Source organism: Dasypus novemcinctus, chromosome 5 (assembly GCF_030445035.2).
Source record: "Dasypus novemcinctus isolate mDasNov1 chromosome 5, mDasNov1.1.hap2, whole genome shotgun sequence".
Lineage (NCBI taxonomy): Eukaryota > Metazoa > Chordata > Mammalia > Cingulata > Dasypodidae > Dasypus > Dasypus novemcinctus.
In genome coordinates, this window is record NC_080677.1 from 166,903,935 (window position 1) to 166,920,398 (window position 16,464).

A 16,464-nucleotide genomic window follows, 5' to 3' on the forward strand; every position below is an offset into this window, starting at 1 on the left:
GGGAACTATCTTTTGCTTTTTTATTCTCTCAATTGGTTTTGTTTGTTTTCTATTTCATTTTCCTCTGCTCTGATCATTGTTATTTCCTTCCTTCTGCTTGCTTTGGGTTTAGTTTTCTCTTCCTTTTCTAGTTCTTACAGTTTTGAAGTTAGGTCTCTAGTTTGAAGTCTTTCTTCTTTTTTTAATGTAAGCATTTAGAGCTATACATCTCCCTCTCAGCAATGCCTTCACTGCATCTCATAAATTTTGGTCTATTGTATTTTCATTTTCATTCACATGAAGATATTTCCCAGTTCCCCTTGTGATTTCCTCTTTAACCCATTTACTGTTTAAGAGTACATTGTATAATTTCTACATTATTTGTGAATTTTTCATTTCTCCCTCTGTTATTGGTTTATAGCTTCATTCCATTGTGGTCAGAGAATATATACTGTATGATTTCACTGGTTTTTAATTTATGAGGCTTGTTTTGTCACCGAGGATATGGTCTGTCCTGGAGAATGATTCATGGGCACTGGAAAAGAGCATGTATTCTGTTTTTATAGGTGAACTGTTCTAGAAAGGTCACTTGGTTTAGAGTATCACTCAAGTCCTGTACTTACTAATCTTCTGACTGGGTGTTCTGTCCATTATTGAAAGTGGTGAATTGAAGTCTCCTACTAGTAATGTAGAACTGTCAGTTTCTCCCTTTAAATCTGTCAGAACTTGCTTCATGTATTTTAGGGCTCTGCTCTTAGGTGCATATGTATTTATAATCATCACATCTTATTATTAAAAAGCCACTTATATCAGTATATAGTGAGCATCTTCATCCCTTATAACTGTTTTTGACTTAAAGTCTATTTTATCTGATATTAATTTAGCTATCCCAGCTCTCAGTTACTAGTTGCATGGTATATTTTTTCCATTCTTTCAGTCTCAAATTCCTGGTATGTAAGTAGGATCTCTTGTAAACTGCACATAGTTGGTCAAACTCTTTTATCCATTTTTCCAATCTTTGCCTTTTGACTGGAGAGTTTAATCCATTTACACATATCAGTTAATACTGATAATACGGGACTTTCTTCTGCCATTTTGCTATTTAACCTTTGTAAGTTTTATACACTTCTTGCTCCTTCACTTCTGTTAATGCTGACTTTTATATTTATTTGACTTTTCATGTTGTACCATATTGCATGCCTTTTCATTTCTATCTGGATATATAATTAATATATTTTTCTTGTGGTTACCATGGAGTTAACATTCAGCATCCTAAATATATAATAATCATATTTGGTTTGATATCAACCTAATAGCCTATACATATACTTTTCCTGTACTTCTCTCTTCCCACACACATTTTTGTACTTGTCACTACTTATATCTTGGTATACTGTACGTTCAAAATCATAGATTTATTATTACTTTTTATGCTTTTGCGTTTTAGCTCCTGAATGAAGAAGTGGAACAATATATCAAATAGTATACTCTAATAATAATGCCGTTTTTAATTACCCCTGTGGTTTTCCTCACCAGACATCTTTATTTCTGTATGCTGCTTTGAGCCTCTGTCTCGCGCCCTTTCCTTTCCGCCTGAAGAACTAACTCCCTTTAGCATTGCTTGTGGGGCAGGCCTGTGGTGATGAGCTCCCCCAGCTTTTGTTTTACTGGGAAAGTCTTAATCTTCTCCCTCATTTTTGAAGGAAAGTCTTCCCAGATGTAAAATTCTTGGCTGGCTGCTGTTTCCTTTCAACACTTTAAGTATTTCAGCCCACTGCCTTCTTGTCTCATGGTTTCAGATGAGAAATCAGTGCTCGCTCTGACGGGGGCTCCCTCGCTCTTCACACGTTGTTTTCCTTTGCAGCTTCCAGAGCTCTCTCCTCGTCCTTCGCTTCGCTGGTGTCATCAGTACACGACGGGGTGTGTTTTCCTCCATACTTATCCTCTTTGGTGTTCTCTGGGCTTCTTGGATGTGCAAATTCATGCCTTTTGCAAAGTGTGGGACGTTCTCTGTCATTATTTCTTTGAATATTCCTTCTGCCCCTTTCTCTCTTCTTTTGGGACTCCCACAATGTGTATAAAGGTGTGATTGATGACGTCCCAGAGGTGCCTTGGGCTATTTTCACTTTTTTTTTTAAGATTTATTTTTCCCCTCCCCTGCCCCTCCCGCTTCCTACTGTTTCTTTGCTGTCTGTGTCCATTCACTGAGTGATCTTCTGTATCTCTTTCTCTTTTTGTCTTCTCTTCTCATCTCTCTCCTCTAGGATTCAGAGGGATTCCGTCCTGGGGACCTCTGATGTGGAAAGAGGCTCCCTGTCACTTGTGCCACCTCAGTTCCTGGTCTCTGCTCTGCTTCCCCTTGACTCTCCCCTTGTCTCTTTTGTTGCATCATCATCTTGCTGCGTGACTCACTTGTGCAGGCACTGCCTCACCACGCGGGCACTTGTGAGGGCACTCGGCTCACTGTGTGGGCATTGGCTCACCATGCAGATAATCACGTGGGCACTGGCTCACCATGCAGGCACTCACACGTGGGCACTCATGAGGGCTCTCAGCCCACTGCGTGGGCATTGGCTCACCACAAGGGGACTGGCTCACCACACGGGCAATCACGTGGGCACTGGCTTACCACGCGGGCACTTGTGAGGGCACTCGGCTCACTGTGTGGGCATTGGCTCACCATGCAGATAATCACGTGGGCACTGGCTCACCATGCAGGCACTCACACGTGGGCACTCATGAGGGCTCTCAGCCCACTGCGTGGGCATTGGCTCACCACAAGGGGACTGGCTCACCACACGGGCAATCACGTGGGCACTGGCTTACCACGCGGGCACTTGTGAGGGCACTCGGCTCACTGTGTGGGCATTGGCTCACCATGCAGATAATCACGTGGGCACTGGCTCACCATGCGGGCACTCACCACGTGGGCACTCATGAGGGCTCTCAGCCCACTGCGTGGGCATTGGCTCACCACACGGGGACTGGCTCACCACACGGGCAATCACGTGGGCACTGGCTTACCACGCGGGCACTTGTGAGGGCACTCGGCTCACTGTGAGGGCACTTGTGCTCACCACGTGGGCACTCGCTCACCACATGGGCACACTTTCCCTTCTTTTTCACCAGGAGGTCCCAGGGTTTGAACTTGGGTCCTCCCATATCGTAGGCGGAGGCCTTTCACTTGAGCCACATCCGCTTCCCTATTTTCACTTTTAATAATTCTTCGTTTTCCTTTCAGCTCCTCTGACTGACGCATTTGAAGTGTCTTGTCTTTGGGTTCCCTGATTCTCTCTTATGCAGCTCCAGTCTGCTCTTGAAACCCTCCTGGGCATTTTCAATTTCAGTTATTGACGTCTTCAACTCCAGGAATTGTTTGGTTCCTTTTGAAAATTTCTCTGTCTTTACTAAGATCTCATAATGCTCATTATTACTTTCCTGATATCATTTAGTTGTTCTTTCTCTGTATTTTCCTTTATCTCCTTGAGAGTTTTTAACATCATTTTTAAAAAGGTTTTATTTGGTATGTCCACATTCTCGACTTCTTCATTTGGTGTTTTCTGTATTTTTTATCCTCTTCCTTTAAATGGGCATCATATCCTGTTTCTTTGTTTGTCTTGTCTTTTTTGTTGCATACTGTACATTTTAATACTTTAAAACATTAGCTCTTGATGCTTGCTTCTTGATTTTGTAGCCAGCTGCATTCAAGCAATAATAGGGTGATACAGAATAAACTTTTTAAATCTTGTGTGTCTGATACCTCTGATTCTTTTTGGCTGTTTCATTTTTGGTTTGCTTTTATTAAAGCTTTTTTGTTTAAAAAAATAAAAATAATAAGCTTAAGATAGAACATATATTGGAGATTATTCTCAAATGTTTTGTTCTGGAATTTTATGCCTCATAGCTTGTTTTAGACAAAAACAACACCACGGATACCAAAGTCCTTTTATGAAAAAATTTAAAATTGCCTACATAAGTAAGCAGGTTTAGAAACAGATTTAAGCTCTCCCTTGCTGTGAATGAGGCGGGTGAACCTGCTTCCTGCTGATAAGGTAAACACTTCCTGCTGATAAGGCAATCAGTTCCTCTCAGCTGATGAATGGGAGTCTGGAGGAAAATAAAATCAAATAGTTTATGCATCACTGGTACTAAAAGTTTTGTAAAGATGAGCTATTCAAAACTGAGAAAACACGATTCTCTTCAGGGCGTTATTTTATTCCAGTCGGCTGATGTCTAATGACGTTAATACATGGATTTTTGTCAGATTTGCCTCAAAGTAAGTGAGGAGGTGTTGCTTTGTTTATTTTTCCGGCTTTCCATGGTGATTTCCCCGAGATGGACAGACAATAACGAGGGCTGCGTCCACACTGCCTCTTCCCCTTGGGCCACACAGGCCCGGTGGCTGGACGGGGCCCACCAGCTGCCCGGCATGGCCTCCCTTTGTTTGTCTCTGGGCTGGGCTGGCGTGACCGTCCCGCCCCTTGGCGCTCGCTGCGCGCCCTGAGCTGGGCCCCCAGCAGCAGCCGCCTGGGCAGGGCCACGCCGCCCTGGAGCTGAGGGGAGGCCCCCGCTAGCCGCAGCCCTGCCCTCCCTGCGTGGGGCTGCTTCCAGGAGCACGCCGCAGGGCCGCTCGAAGGGGCCTCACTGCGCCAGGGAGGGCCACGCCGGCTGCTCCTCAAAGCGCTGCCTCACTCCGCTGTCTGTCCATGGCCGCTCTTTCCCGTTTGTCCTTCTTTCTGGGACCTTGAGGGGCTTTGACGCTGCCGTCTGCTTTGCGTGACTGCTGCCCAGGGTGGGACGCTGCCCTGCCCCTTTCATATTGTTTTACTCATTCGGCCAGATGGGAGATTCAGAGATCACGCCAGCCTCACTGGTCCCCACCCCCGGGTCACCGTGCGGCTGGCAAGGACGCAGCCCTCCCTGGGTGCCCGCAGCGGTTCCACGAGGTGGGACGTGGTGGGGAGCCTGCGCTTGGACTTGCCTGCATCCAGGGCAGGCAGCTGAGAGTGGACGGGCCTCGCTGCTTCCAGTGTGGGCAGGCGGGCAGGCAGTGTGGAGCAGGGTCCCTCACACCTTCAGGAGAAGCTGGACTTCAGCAACCACTGCCCAGCCCCGAACCCCAGGCTAAAAGGAAACAGTGCGGTGGATAAAACACGTTTTCCCCGTCCTGGCCCCAAAGGAAATTAATAGGAAAGCAAAATTAGGAAACCCACTAATATTAGACATCAGATGTACTGACCACAACTACCCAGGAAGAGTGGCTCACCAAAGCCTCCGTTAAAGAGACCCACAGGCTTTGCTGCTCCCGCAGGAGGTGCAGAGAGAGAAGCCAAACATGTGAAGGACCCAACACCATCAGGCAGTTTGCTCCTGATGAGGCCAGGCTGACTCACGCCGCTTCTGGTTCATTTCAGCGTTTGGAGCAGGTTTTCTCTCTCTGGCATTGTGGACACAGCTGTCGATGCCTTCCCACCTCCTCGTGGGCCGTGGGGCAGTCGTGCTCGTGCAGGTTCTCACCACTTCCCTGAACTGTGACCGACTCCCTCTGCTGTAGCAAATGGATTGCTAAGCTCTACATAAGTGCAACTCAGGAGACTCACACTATAGTCTTCAGAAACATAAATACCCTTTATGGGAATTATAATTATTTTCATTTGTAATTTAAAAAATTTCATCACTTGGTATCAATTTAGAGTTTTTCATTTTAATCAATAATTACACAATTCCAAATTCATATTCTGAAGTTTCACTGTTAGCCTAATGAGAGCTTGAATTTATGAAACAAAGTATCAAATAACATTCATTGTATATTTAATTTTTTGACTAATAGAAATTTTCATAATTTTGTTGTGAACATGTTTTCCCATGTCACTAAAAGACAGCACAGAAGAAAACAGGCATTTTTCGTTTTTTCAGTTTTTAAAATAGTTATTTTCTTTTGCCTGATTAAATGACACATTTGCCAAAGAATCCCAACTCTAGGAAAAAGAGATGATACCCAGGAGAATGAGGCTTCACTGGCTGAATGCTGATCAAAATCTCTCATTTGTGGACTAGAAACTAATACCAAAAGAGAATTATATAATATCATACTAGTGAAATGAACAGATTTAAAATGATCTTTTAGCAAGTCAGTGTGATGATTTATTTTCTGTTATTTGTAACTCACAGCCACTTAGCATGAAGAGCCTATAATGGATTCACTGATTGCTCTTTACCATCAATAGGTAATAATATTAGTCTTTCAAACTGAAGCTGAAGCATAAGGAGCTCAGTGATTTGCACAACTGCACGTGTATAAGGGCCATGTATTTAGGTCAGTGGGGTTTTCTCCATAGCCCTGTGCCTGATAAATACTCATCAAATCAGTAGATGGATTTGGAAAACTATTTTATCTCTTTAAAAATGTAGAAATATAAAATGAAGTTAAATTTCTACCGTAATCATCAGAACTAAGTTTATTTCCCATTACTTTACAGTTTTGACTGTAAAGCACCATGAACTTAATATAGTCTATATTGCATTTGGTGAGAACTTTTAAGTCAGACTTGTTACTACTTGGTGGGTGACCCCCAGAAGGAGCGAGAACCCCGGGAAACCCCAAGGGTGCTCGAGCCCGGCGGTTTCTGGCACCACTCACAGTCCTGCTGCAACTTCTCTTGAAAAGCCGCCGGCAAGAGGGCAGGAGAGCACGGGGCAGGCCAGGCGGGGAGTGAGTGGTTCCCTTTGGGGAAGTGCAGACCCGGTTAGCGCATGCTTCAGGTCTTGGGGGAAAGCGCAGGGTGCAGGTGGGTAGATAGAACAGGCCGCAAGGCCCACTGCCATTCCTGTGCCTGCCAACCAAACAATTGGAAAAGACAATGGAAAAGGTTATATGGATTTTAGCTGTATCAACTGTAATAAAAATGAGTTAGATTATCCGATGAACCTCCATAAAAATGCAGAGGGGTGACGTCCAAGCTTCCATTTTGTCATGCAGCCCACAATGGTATTTCCCTCAAAAGACTCTTCACTGGACCATCTACTGGATGCAACTGAAGAGCAGCTGCAAAAAGCCATGGGCTAACAGGATGGCCAGGCTTAGCGCTGAGGCCTTCGCGAACACTTGCGCTCTAGAACGAGTCCACAGCTGTCCTGCGCACCCTGGGAGCCCTGTTCTGCGCAATGTGCTGGAATGGCACCCCCTGGAGGTGTGCGGGGTGCCGAGGTCAGGGCTGGGCTGGTTCTGGTCTCAGGGCCATCTTCCACGTGCTGCGATAGAAGGGAAAGTATTTTCTCATCTTTTATGCCATTTGTGTCTTTTTTTAACTTTCACCACTGACTATAAATAATGTTTAATTTCCAGCCGCTTTTCTGTAGGACGTTAATCAGAAATAAAAGTAGGCTTCAGAGGACACAGGAAAAATATTGCACTAAGGGAACTGGCAGCTCAGCAAGCTGGGGGCACTTGGAGCTGGAGCCAGGTTTCTTCACCCCAGCAGCATTCTTCTTAGCTTTCTCCTCGCTCTGTTTCAGCGAAGTGTGGATTCTGTGGGTGTCTGCAGATGATCTCCTCTAACTTTCGTCAGTCACTCTCTAGGAGGATTTGCCTAGTGCGGCAAGAATTAGTACCTTGCCTGCTCCACCGCGTTGTTTAACTCCATTGCTGTAAAACCGCACATGGAGTCTTAATGGCGCGAGGAGGCGCCAATATTTCCAAGCATGAGCGGCCTTGATGCAGAATAAGAGCAGTCACTTGGAAGACTCTGCCACCCTATAAAGAATATTCCGCAAAGTTAGAAAAGGAGGCCCAGAACTGCTGACAGAGCAAACGCGTTTCCTTAATCACCCACCTGCTGTCGCAAAGCGGCCGTTGGCTGGTCCAGCCCTCCTGCGCTGTCCCCCCGCAGCCTGTCTTGGTGAAGTGTCCTCTCCCTGGGGGCAGCACGGTCTGCAGGCACCTCTCTCTGCCTGCAGGGGAGCGGGCGGCCGGTGGGCACAGGGACGAGCGCTGGGGCAGCCGGCCTGGTGGGCTTCGTGCTGCGCCGGCCGCTGTGTTGCCCCCAGCGCAAGGGCGGCGTGTCGTGGGGTGCCCACGACCTGGTGCGCAGCGGGGCCTTTCCTTGCTTGCTTTCCCACGTGGCGGTTTCCCAGCTGCCCGGCACTTGGGTCTGTGAATGGCAGGAGGTGGCGCGCTGGTGGCCCCGGTGGGCTCTTTCTGCGCACCAGCCGGTGGGCAGCCTGCCACCCACCCTGTTGTTTCAGCCTAAATGTAAGGAGGAAAACCTAGAACTGGTGTGACATTTGGGGGGAAATGCCCAAGGTTTGATGCAGTGAGAAGTAGCTGATGCTTTTTAAAAGAAGAGTGAACCTACCTCGCCGTAGCTGTGTCTCCTGCTCCCATCTGCAGCCTGGGTCAACGCCGGCTCCCCTGGTGTCAGCCGCGCTCGGGGACTCTCCCCGCGTCAGCGGCGCTGACTGCCTCGCTCTGTCACAGGCTGCGGTGGGGAGCAGTCTGGAACGGGGGGTTCCTTCAGCAGCCCGCGGTACCCGGACAGGTACCTCCCGAACAAGGAGTGCATCTGGTACCTGCACGCCGCGCCGGGGAGCAGCATCCGCCTCACCATCCTCGACTTCGACGTGGAGTACCACGCCACCTGCGACTACGACGTGCTGGAGGTAGGAGGGCGAAGGCTTGGAGCGCGTGACCTGAGGGTGTCCCGGTGCCAGCCGCCGGGGAGCTGGACACCGAGGCAGCACTGGGGGTGGGCGTTGCCCTGTCAGTCCTCGTTTGCTTCTGGAAAAGCAGTGACCCAAGGTTCTGGCCGCAGGCAGCTTGGGTGGGAGATAACCCGGGTGGGCGGTGAGGGGCGGGCAGAGCCCAGGAGGGGCACTGGGCGGCTGTGCCTAGTCCCTGGGCCCTGGAACCAGCGGGCGCGGCCCAGGGCGTCCCCCCCACGGCCGCTCCCTTCCCGAGGCTGAAGATGCCCCTGCCTGGCTGCTGGCACCCTCAGCAGGCTGAGGGAGCAGCTTCCAGAAGCAGAGCCAGAGAGTGGCAGGGGCGGGTGTGGGCTGGCACATACACGGGCCCCCACCCCGTGGGACCTGAGGGGTGGCAGGACTCAGGGTGCAGGCTTCAGTCCAGGCCCACCCAGGCCGGAGCCCCGCATGGAGGCTGCTCGGCCCCCTGTGGGCATGGCAGGGGGCTCCCCGGGAGCTTCCCTGGAGCTTCCCTGGAGCCCTGGGGGAGCCTCATCCCCGGGCCGAGCCCCGAGGCTGGCACTCGGCCTCCCTGGAGGACGCCAGGGTCAGCCTCCCTGTCCTGGCGCCCCCTCTGAGCACAGGCCGGTCGAGGGACTGCCCTCCCAGCGGGGGGCCACGGGCGCCTCCAGGCTTCCTGTGCCCTGCGGAGCCAGGGATCCGCGGGCACCGCGCACGGGGCTCGGGCTCGGGCACACCCCTCCCGGGAGGGGCAGGGGGCTGCTCCCTGAGGACAGGCCTGGGGGAGGCAGGGGGCACAGAGGCAAGACAGGAGGGGAGAGGTCAGGGCAAGGGGTGAGGCCCTGGGCAGGGGAAGGGGTGTCCAGGGCTGGGGGGGGCAGTGGTGGGGCCGAGACAAGATGGGCAGAGAGAGGCCAGGGCCTGACTGGGAGGCCCAGGCTGGGGGTTGTTCAGGGCGGGGGGAGGTGCCCAGGGCTGGGGGAGGTGTGGGGGGGCCCAGGGTAGGGGGAGCCCAGGGCGGGGGGGCCTCTGGCCTGTCCGGTGCCCCGGCCCAGGCTCGCAGGCAGCAGTGCAGGCCTGTGGCCTCTGAAGCTGGGTTTGGGGGAATTTTAAGGTCTTTCAGGAGCAGTTTAAGGCTGGAGTGCCGCTCGCTGCTCCGGGCACTTCAGTCCTGCAGTGACCTGCAGGAGGAGCGCTTGCTGGTTCTGGGCTGAGAGTGTGGACAGGACCTGCTGACCGTCCAGACTGGGACCCCGCGCGGCCATGGGCGCTGTGCCTCGCTGGTCTCGCCAGGAGCCCGTGTCCCCTCGAGCCCGGTGCCCGGAAGCCTGCTGGCCGCACAGAGCACGCGGTCAGTCGGCCAGAGTGCTGAGCGGGCCCCAGCCAAGCGGAAAGAAATGCTGGACTGGTCACAGGCTGGCCTGGGCCCTGGCCGGGTCACCCGGCCTTGGGCCACTCTGCTCCCTGGGGTTCAGCCCGGCGGGCGTCCTGCCGACCCTGGTGGACCCCGGCCCGAGGGCTTTGCAGGGCTAGGCAGGGCAGCGAGGGGGCCCCGCCTGCAGCCCCTTGCCCACCCCTTGAGGGCAGTTGCTGGGCCAGGTCCCTGCACAGGGTTGTCTGAGAGCGCGCGGCCAGAGGGGAGGCAGAAGGTGCGAGAGGCCGGCCTCTGGAGGCTTCCGGAGGCTTCCGGGCCCTGAGCAGCAGGCAAGCGGCACCTTGCTTGGTGCCTGGTGCTTCGCGGTCGGGGCTACCCCGGGCCGCGTGTCCGGCTGACCCGGCTCCTCTCTGAGCCCCTTGGCACGTGAGGGTGCATGGGCCCTGCCCCATCCAAGGGCTGCCCCGCTGGGGGCCGCTGACCGGCCCAGCCGCTCCCTGAACAGCCCTTCCTTTCTTCTCGGCCTTCCTGCCTGGCTGGGAGATCACCAGACAAAGAAGCCATTGGCGCTTGGCCCGCGGCCCAGGCTTGTTCTCATGCCCAGAGCCCTGGGGCATCCCGCTCAGCGGCTGCGGGGCGGGGCCCCCAGAGGGCAGTGGCCAGGTGGGCGTGAAGGTGGGCGGGGCCAGGAGCCTGCCTGGGTGACAGGGCGAGTGTGCAGGTGTGCCAGGGAGCGGGAGCAGAGCGCCTGTGGGCGTGCGAGCGGCGTGTGCGTGGTTCCATGTGTGCATGAGTGTTTCAGTGAGTGTGTAAGTGTGGGAGTGTGCATGGCTCCATGTGTGCACAAGTGTGTTTTAATGAGTGAGTGTGGGAGTGTGGCATGTGCGTGGCTCCGTGTGTGTACAAGTGTGTTTCAGTGAATGTGTAAGTGTGGTGTGCATGTGGCGTGAGTGTGTGTGGCTCTGTGTGTGTATGAGTGTGTTTCAGTGAGTGTGTAAGGGTGGTAGTATGCATGTGGCGTGAGTGTGCATGGCTCTGTGCGTGTGGCGTGAGTGTGCGTGGCTCCGTGTGCGCATGAGTGTGTTTCAGTGAGTGTGTAAGTGTGGTAGTGTGTGTGTGGCGTGAGTGTGCGTGGCTCCGTGTGTGTACAAGTGTGTTTCAGTGAGTGTGTAAGTGTGGTAGTGTGCATGTGGTGTGAGTGTGTGTGGCTCTGTGTGTGTATGAGTTTGTTTCAGTGAGTGTGTAAGTGTGGTAGTGTGCGTGTGGCATGAGTGTGCATGGCTCTGTGCATGTGGCGTGAGTGTGCGTGGCTCTGTGTGTGTATGAGTGTGTTTCAGTGAATGTGTAAGTGTGGTGTGCATGTGGCATGAGTGTGCATGGCTCTGTGCGTGTGGCGTGAGTGTGCGTGGCTGTGTGTACAAGTGTGTTTCAGTGAGTGTGTAAGTGTGGTAGTGTGCGTGTGGCGTGAGTGTGCATGGCTCTGTGCATGTGGCGTGAGTGTGCGTGGCTCCGTGTGCGCATGAGTGTGTTTCAGTGAGTGTGTAAGTGTGGGAGTGGATGATGGGCCAGAGACTCGCTCCCTAAACTGCCTCCAGCACGGCCTCCTGCCGGCTCGCAGCCTCTGCCATCTGACCTCCCTCTGCCCCCACTCTCTGAAGGGCCTGGCCCAGGGCAGTGAGGAGCTGGGGGTCTCAAGGCCCCTTCGGGTGGGCTGGCCGCAGGGCACGGGGGACCAGGGGCCCTTGACCCTGGAGGCGAGTTGGCAGGAGCTGGGAGGGCTGGAGGGGGCTGCCCAGGTGGGGCCGGGCCTGGCAGCCCCCCGCCACCCCGGAACCCACTCGAGGAGATTGTGTCCACCGCCTCCGACTGAGCAAAACTGCCATATTTTCTGCCTGGGTCTAAAGACCAGGGTGCAGGCCGGGAGAGGGGTGGCCCGTGGAGAACCAGCCCGCGTCACCTCAGGGCCGCCTGCTACACTTCTGTGTCGGTGGCCTTGAAAGCTAGGCACGAAGCCTTGTGACCGCACGAAGGCCCAGGAAGACGGGTCGAGTCCAGGGGTCTCCTCAGCCCGCTCGGGCGGTGTTCCTGGGGCCGGGACTGCGGCTGAGGAAGAGGGCGCTCCTGGGTGGCACTGCGCAGCCAACACCTCGTGGAGGGGCTGGGAGCCACCGCGGCCACCGCTGGCCTCACGAAGCCTTCCCGTCCCAGGTCTACGGGGGGCCCACCTTCCACGCCCCCAGGATAGCCCAGCTCTGCTCCCAGAGGCCGTCCAGCAGCCCCCTCCAGGTGTCCAGCACGGGCAGCGAGCTCGCCGTGCGCTTCAAGACGGACAGCTCCATCAACGGGAGGGGCTTCAACGCCTCCTGGGAAGCCGTCCCCGGAGGTGAGGTCCACGGGGTGCCCGTGGGGGCTGCCTGACAGCAGGGCCTTCCTGAGCGGAGAGCGCCGCCCGCAGGCCCGCTGCTGGGCAGGGGTGGGTGCAGGCCAAGCGCGAGCCCCCAGCCCAGCAGCCGGCGGGGCACCTCGCCAAGGTGCAGACGATGCCCATGCGGACGTCAGGTGCAGGCGCGCCCGAGACCCAGGGGTCTGTGCAGACCAGCAGGGGCCGGCCTGGCGTGGGCAGACCCCTACTGGCTTGCTGGCCCTGCAGAAAGACCGCCGGGGCTGTGGGCCCTGCCCCAGGCCAGGCCTCCGGAAAGTCCCCAAGGCCCCGCCCAGCCTGGCCCCCAGCCCCTCCTTGCACCCATGAGGACCCGCCCAGCCTGGCCTCCAGCCCCTCCTTGCACCCACAAGGCCCCACCCAGCCCGGCCCCCAGCCCCTCCTTGCACCCACGAGGCCCCGCCCAGCCCAGCCCCCAGCCCCCATTGTACCCACGAGGCCCCGCCCAGCCCGGCCCCCAGCCCCTCCTTGCACCCACGAGGCCCCACCCAGCCTGGCCCCCAAGCCCCTCATTGCACCCAGGAGACCCCGCCCAGCCCAGCCCCCAGCCCCTCATTGTACCTACAAGGCCCCGCCCAACCTGGCCCCCAACCCCTCCTTGCACCCATGAGGCCCCGCCCAACCTGGCCCCCAGCCCCTCATTGCACCCAGGAGGCCCCACCCAGCCTGGCCCCCAGCCCCTCATTGTACCCACAAGGCCCCGCCCAACCTGGCCCCCAACCCCTCCTTGCACCCATGAGGCCCCGCCCAACCTGGCCCCCAGCCCCTCATTGCACCCAGGAGGCCCCACCCAGCCCGGCCCCCAGCCCCTCATTGTACCCACAAGGCCCCGCCCAGCCTGGCCCCCAGCCCCCATTGTACCCACGAGGCCCCGCCCAGCCTGGCCCCCAGCCACTCCTTGCACCCATGAGGCCCCACCCAGCCTGGCCCCCAGCCCCTCCTTGCACCCACGAGGAGGTGGGAACTGAGAGCCTTTGGTGACCTGCTGACTGTCACAGCCCAGCAGGCCCAGGAGAGTTGGGGAGGCCACCTGCTGGCCACCAGGGCCACCTGCGCCCTTGCTTCTTCAGCCCCAGGTGGCAGGAGGTACATTAGCCCTCTTTCAGTGTTAGGTATACATGAACTTAATCAGAGTAGAACTCACACATCGTGTTTAGAGGACCCAAAAGTGCTTCCTGAGGGTTAGGAAGTAACACTTAATTTTTCCATTATTGGTTGATACCATAATGGAAATATATAAATCTTGATAAATCCAAGAAATAAATGATGGGTCACAGATGTAGGCATTTGATAACATTGTAAGAGTAAAAAACCCGAGTAAGTATTACCTTAGGTCCAGAGTATGAAACATATAAAGGGCAAATATTAAAATAGTTGTTAAAGCATATACTACTGGATTATCAGAATTCTTAGGAGGAGATGTGTTATTTTTATGTGTGCAATAGTTTTAGAGAACAGTGGGAGGAATTTCATGGTGTCATGTAAACAACAACTATATTTGCACGTTTCCTTCTTTGTGTCACCTTTGCTGTAAATACTTAAAGTATCTGAAGTGTTTTCTTTCATTGCCCTTGTCCACCTGCCTTATTGTTGAGCTAAGCCGCAGCCGGCAGAGCGGCGCAGTGATTGTGGTAGGAGGTGAGTGGGTGCTCACCCCTGCCGTTCCTCTCACTGGTGACCTGGGTTTCCCATTACAGGTTGCGGTGGGATCTTCCAGATTCCCAGGGGAGAAATCCATTCTCCAAATTACCCCAGTCCTTTCAGGAGTAACACCGACTGCTCCTGGGTCATTCAGGTTGAAAGAAACCACCGTGTTCTCTTGAACTTCACTGACTTTGACCTTGAGGCTCCTGACTCCTGTATCATGGTAAGTGACAACACGTTTCAGGCACTGTCTGCAGTGGAGCCTGTGACACGCCACCATCCGAGCACATTCACAGAATGTGTTCATTGCGATGCTTCCAGTGCCAACCCTAGAAAGCCCCACTAAACTCTAGATCATTTCCTTTCAAACTACTACCAAGTCAGGATTTGCCTAACAGCTCAGATTTTGCTTTCCTGTCGCTAGTGTGCTGGCTTTTCATTTTGTGTCCATTACCTCTTGGTCTAAAAAGGGCCGCAGCACTTCTGAACATCCCGAGTCTCCCTGGCTTCTTCTTGTTGTTGTTTAATAAGTAAAGTGTCACGGAGATCCTCTTCCATATGATTGGCAAGAACTGGCTGCAAGGAAGATGAGGAAAGTGTAGTGGACAGGAGTCCAAAACTGGTTTCAATCTGTAACTATTCATCTCTCGTTCTCTTGAGATCAGCGTATCTCCTTTTGCTGCTTCAGCAAATCCTGCTCTGATGGAACGGAATAGTTTGGGGAGCAGAAGTGCAGGAGAAGATGTGTGGCTCTGAGTTGGTTAGATGATAGAACATTTCTGCCCCTCCTAAAAACTTTAATGCATTCTCACTAGAAACGAATGCTTTGTGCTTATTATAAGAGTGAATGAGGTTCTATTTCAAGCTTTACTTTTTATTATTGTTTTTAATTTAAATATTTTAAGTACCCGACTTCCTAATGCAAGTTTTTTCCGCTTTTCTTATGGTATTTTAGACATTTTACCCCAATATAACCCAGATTCTCTTGGTTAATTATCTTTTTAATCTAGTTTCCTCTCTTACACAAACTCCAACTGACTGGCTTTTTTCAAATTTGATTCACGAAAACTCAAAGTTGTTTCACATTTCTCAATGTATTCCAGTCTAATGATGGGCTTTCTATTATTATTTCACAAGACTACCTACATTAATCTACCTACAAGTTCAATTTATTTGTTACCGTATCTTCAGGGTCTGAACAGGCAAAGCACTATATAAACAGTAAGGTTTTTTTAGACTGATGCTCATGAAGAAGAAAACTGAGGAATTTTGAATGACATGTAAAAGCATATTCTTAAATGCAAGAGAGAACTCAAAGGTAGTATGAAATTCCTGAGTCATTATCTGAGAGAGACCCAGGCCGAGTCTTTGGACCTGCTTTGCCCATAGGGTGGTCACTGATCCAGAAGGGGGTTGCGACACTTCTGAGAGCTTCTCCAGGCAAAGAGGACCAGGGGGTGAGTCCAGGTCCTGAGCTGGTGCAGTCCCGATAATGCATCCAATGTCCAGATAAAATGGAAGTAGGACGGCGTTCCCAGAGCCTGCATCCTTTCACTCGGCTGGGTGGCCCCTAGATTCTTAAGCCTTGGGCTCCTGAGAGGAAATCCTATATTGTTAATGCATCCATGCAACTTGGAGTCTTCTTGAAAAGGAGTTAAAATCATTCTACTCCTGATTTCCACCAATCGTTTTTCATAGGCATAGCTAACACACAATCAAAGATATTCTGGTACATGAAAAGACAATATAACATGACTGAGAAATAGCATGAGCAGCAGGCAATGGGAACAAACCCACTAACTGCTCCAGATCACCAGGATATCATCACTACTACTTTTCACTAAAATTACCAGGTATAGGTTGTTCAACAACTACGATTGTGAAATTCATAGAGGAAAGAGTCAGGTTCAGAACTTTCAACAAGGAACTGCAAACTATAAAAATTACATTGCAAATATGAAAAAGAACCAATTCAAAATTTTAGAACTTATAAAAATAATAACTGATATTAAAATCTCAGTGGAAGGGTTTATTTATAGAGTAGACAAATTAGAGTTGAAGAGAGAAATAGTGAACTGGAAGATAGGCAGAAGAATATATCCAAAGTAAAGCATGGACCAGAAAAAGCACAGAAAATGTGGAAGAGAGGGTAAGACACAGAGGACATATGGGAATAGTTTAAAATGCATTTAGTTAGTGACCCTGGGCCACCACCCCTCAGGGAGACAAGAACGCACTCGGGAGTCTTTTCTGCAGGACAGTGCAGGGCAGTGCGTGCGCCTGGCTCAGGAGGGTGCGCGGTGATGGGAAGCATGTTCCGATGGGA

The 16,464-nt window shown here is 52.5% G+C and overlaps 1 protein-coding gene across 1 annotated transcript in view; it reads left to right on the forward strand.

The window, feature by feature from the left end:
- The window catches only part of CUBN (cubilin), a 242,374-nt gene that overhangs the window by 107,403 nt on the left and 118,507 nt on the right, over nucleotides 1-16,464 (forward strand). The window contains exons 29-31 of the mRNA XM_058297911.1: nucleotides 8,456-8,637; nucleotides 12,263-12,437; nucleotides 14,192-14,361. Coding sequence (XP_058153894.1) covers nucleotides 8,456-8,637; nucleotides 12,263-12,437; nucleotides 14,192-14,361 — 527 coding nt within the window. The remainder of the gene's footprint in view (nucleotides 1-8,455; nucleotides 8,638-12,262; nucleotides 12,438-14,191; nucleotides 14,362-16,464) is intronic.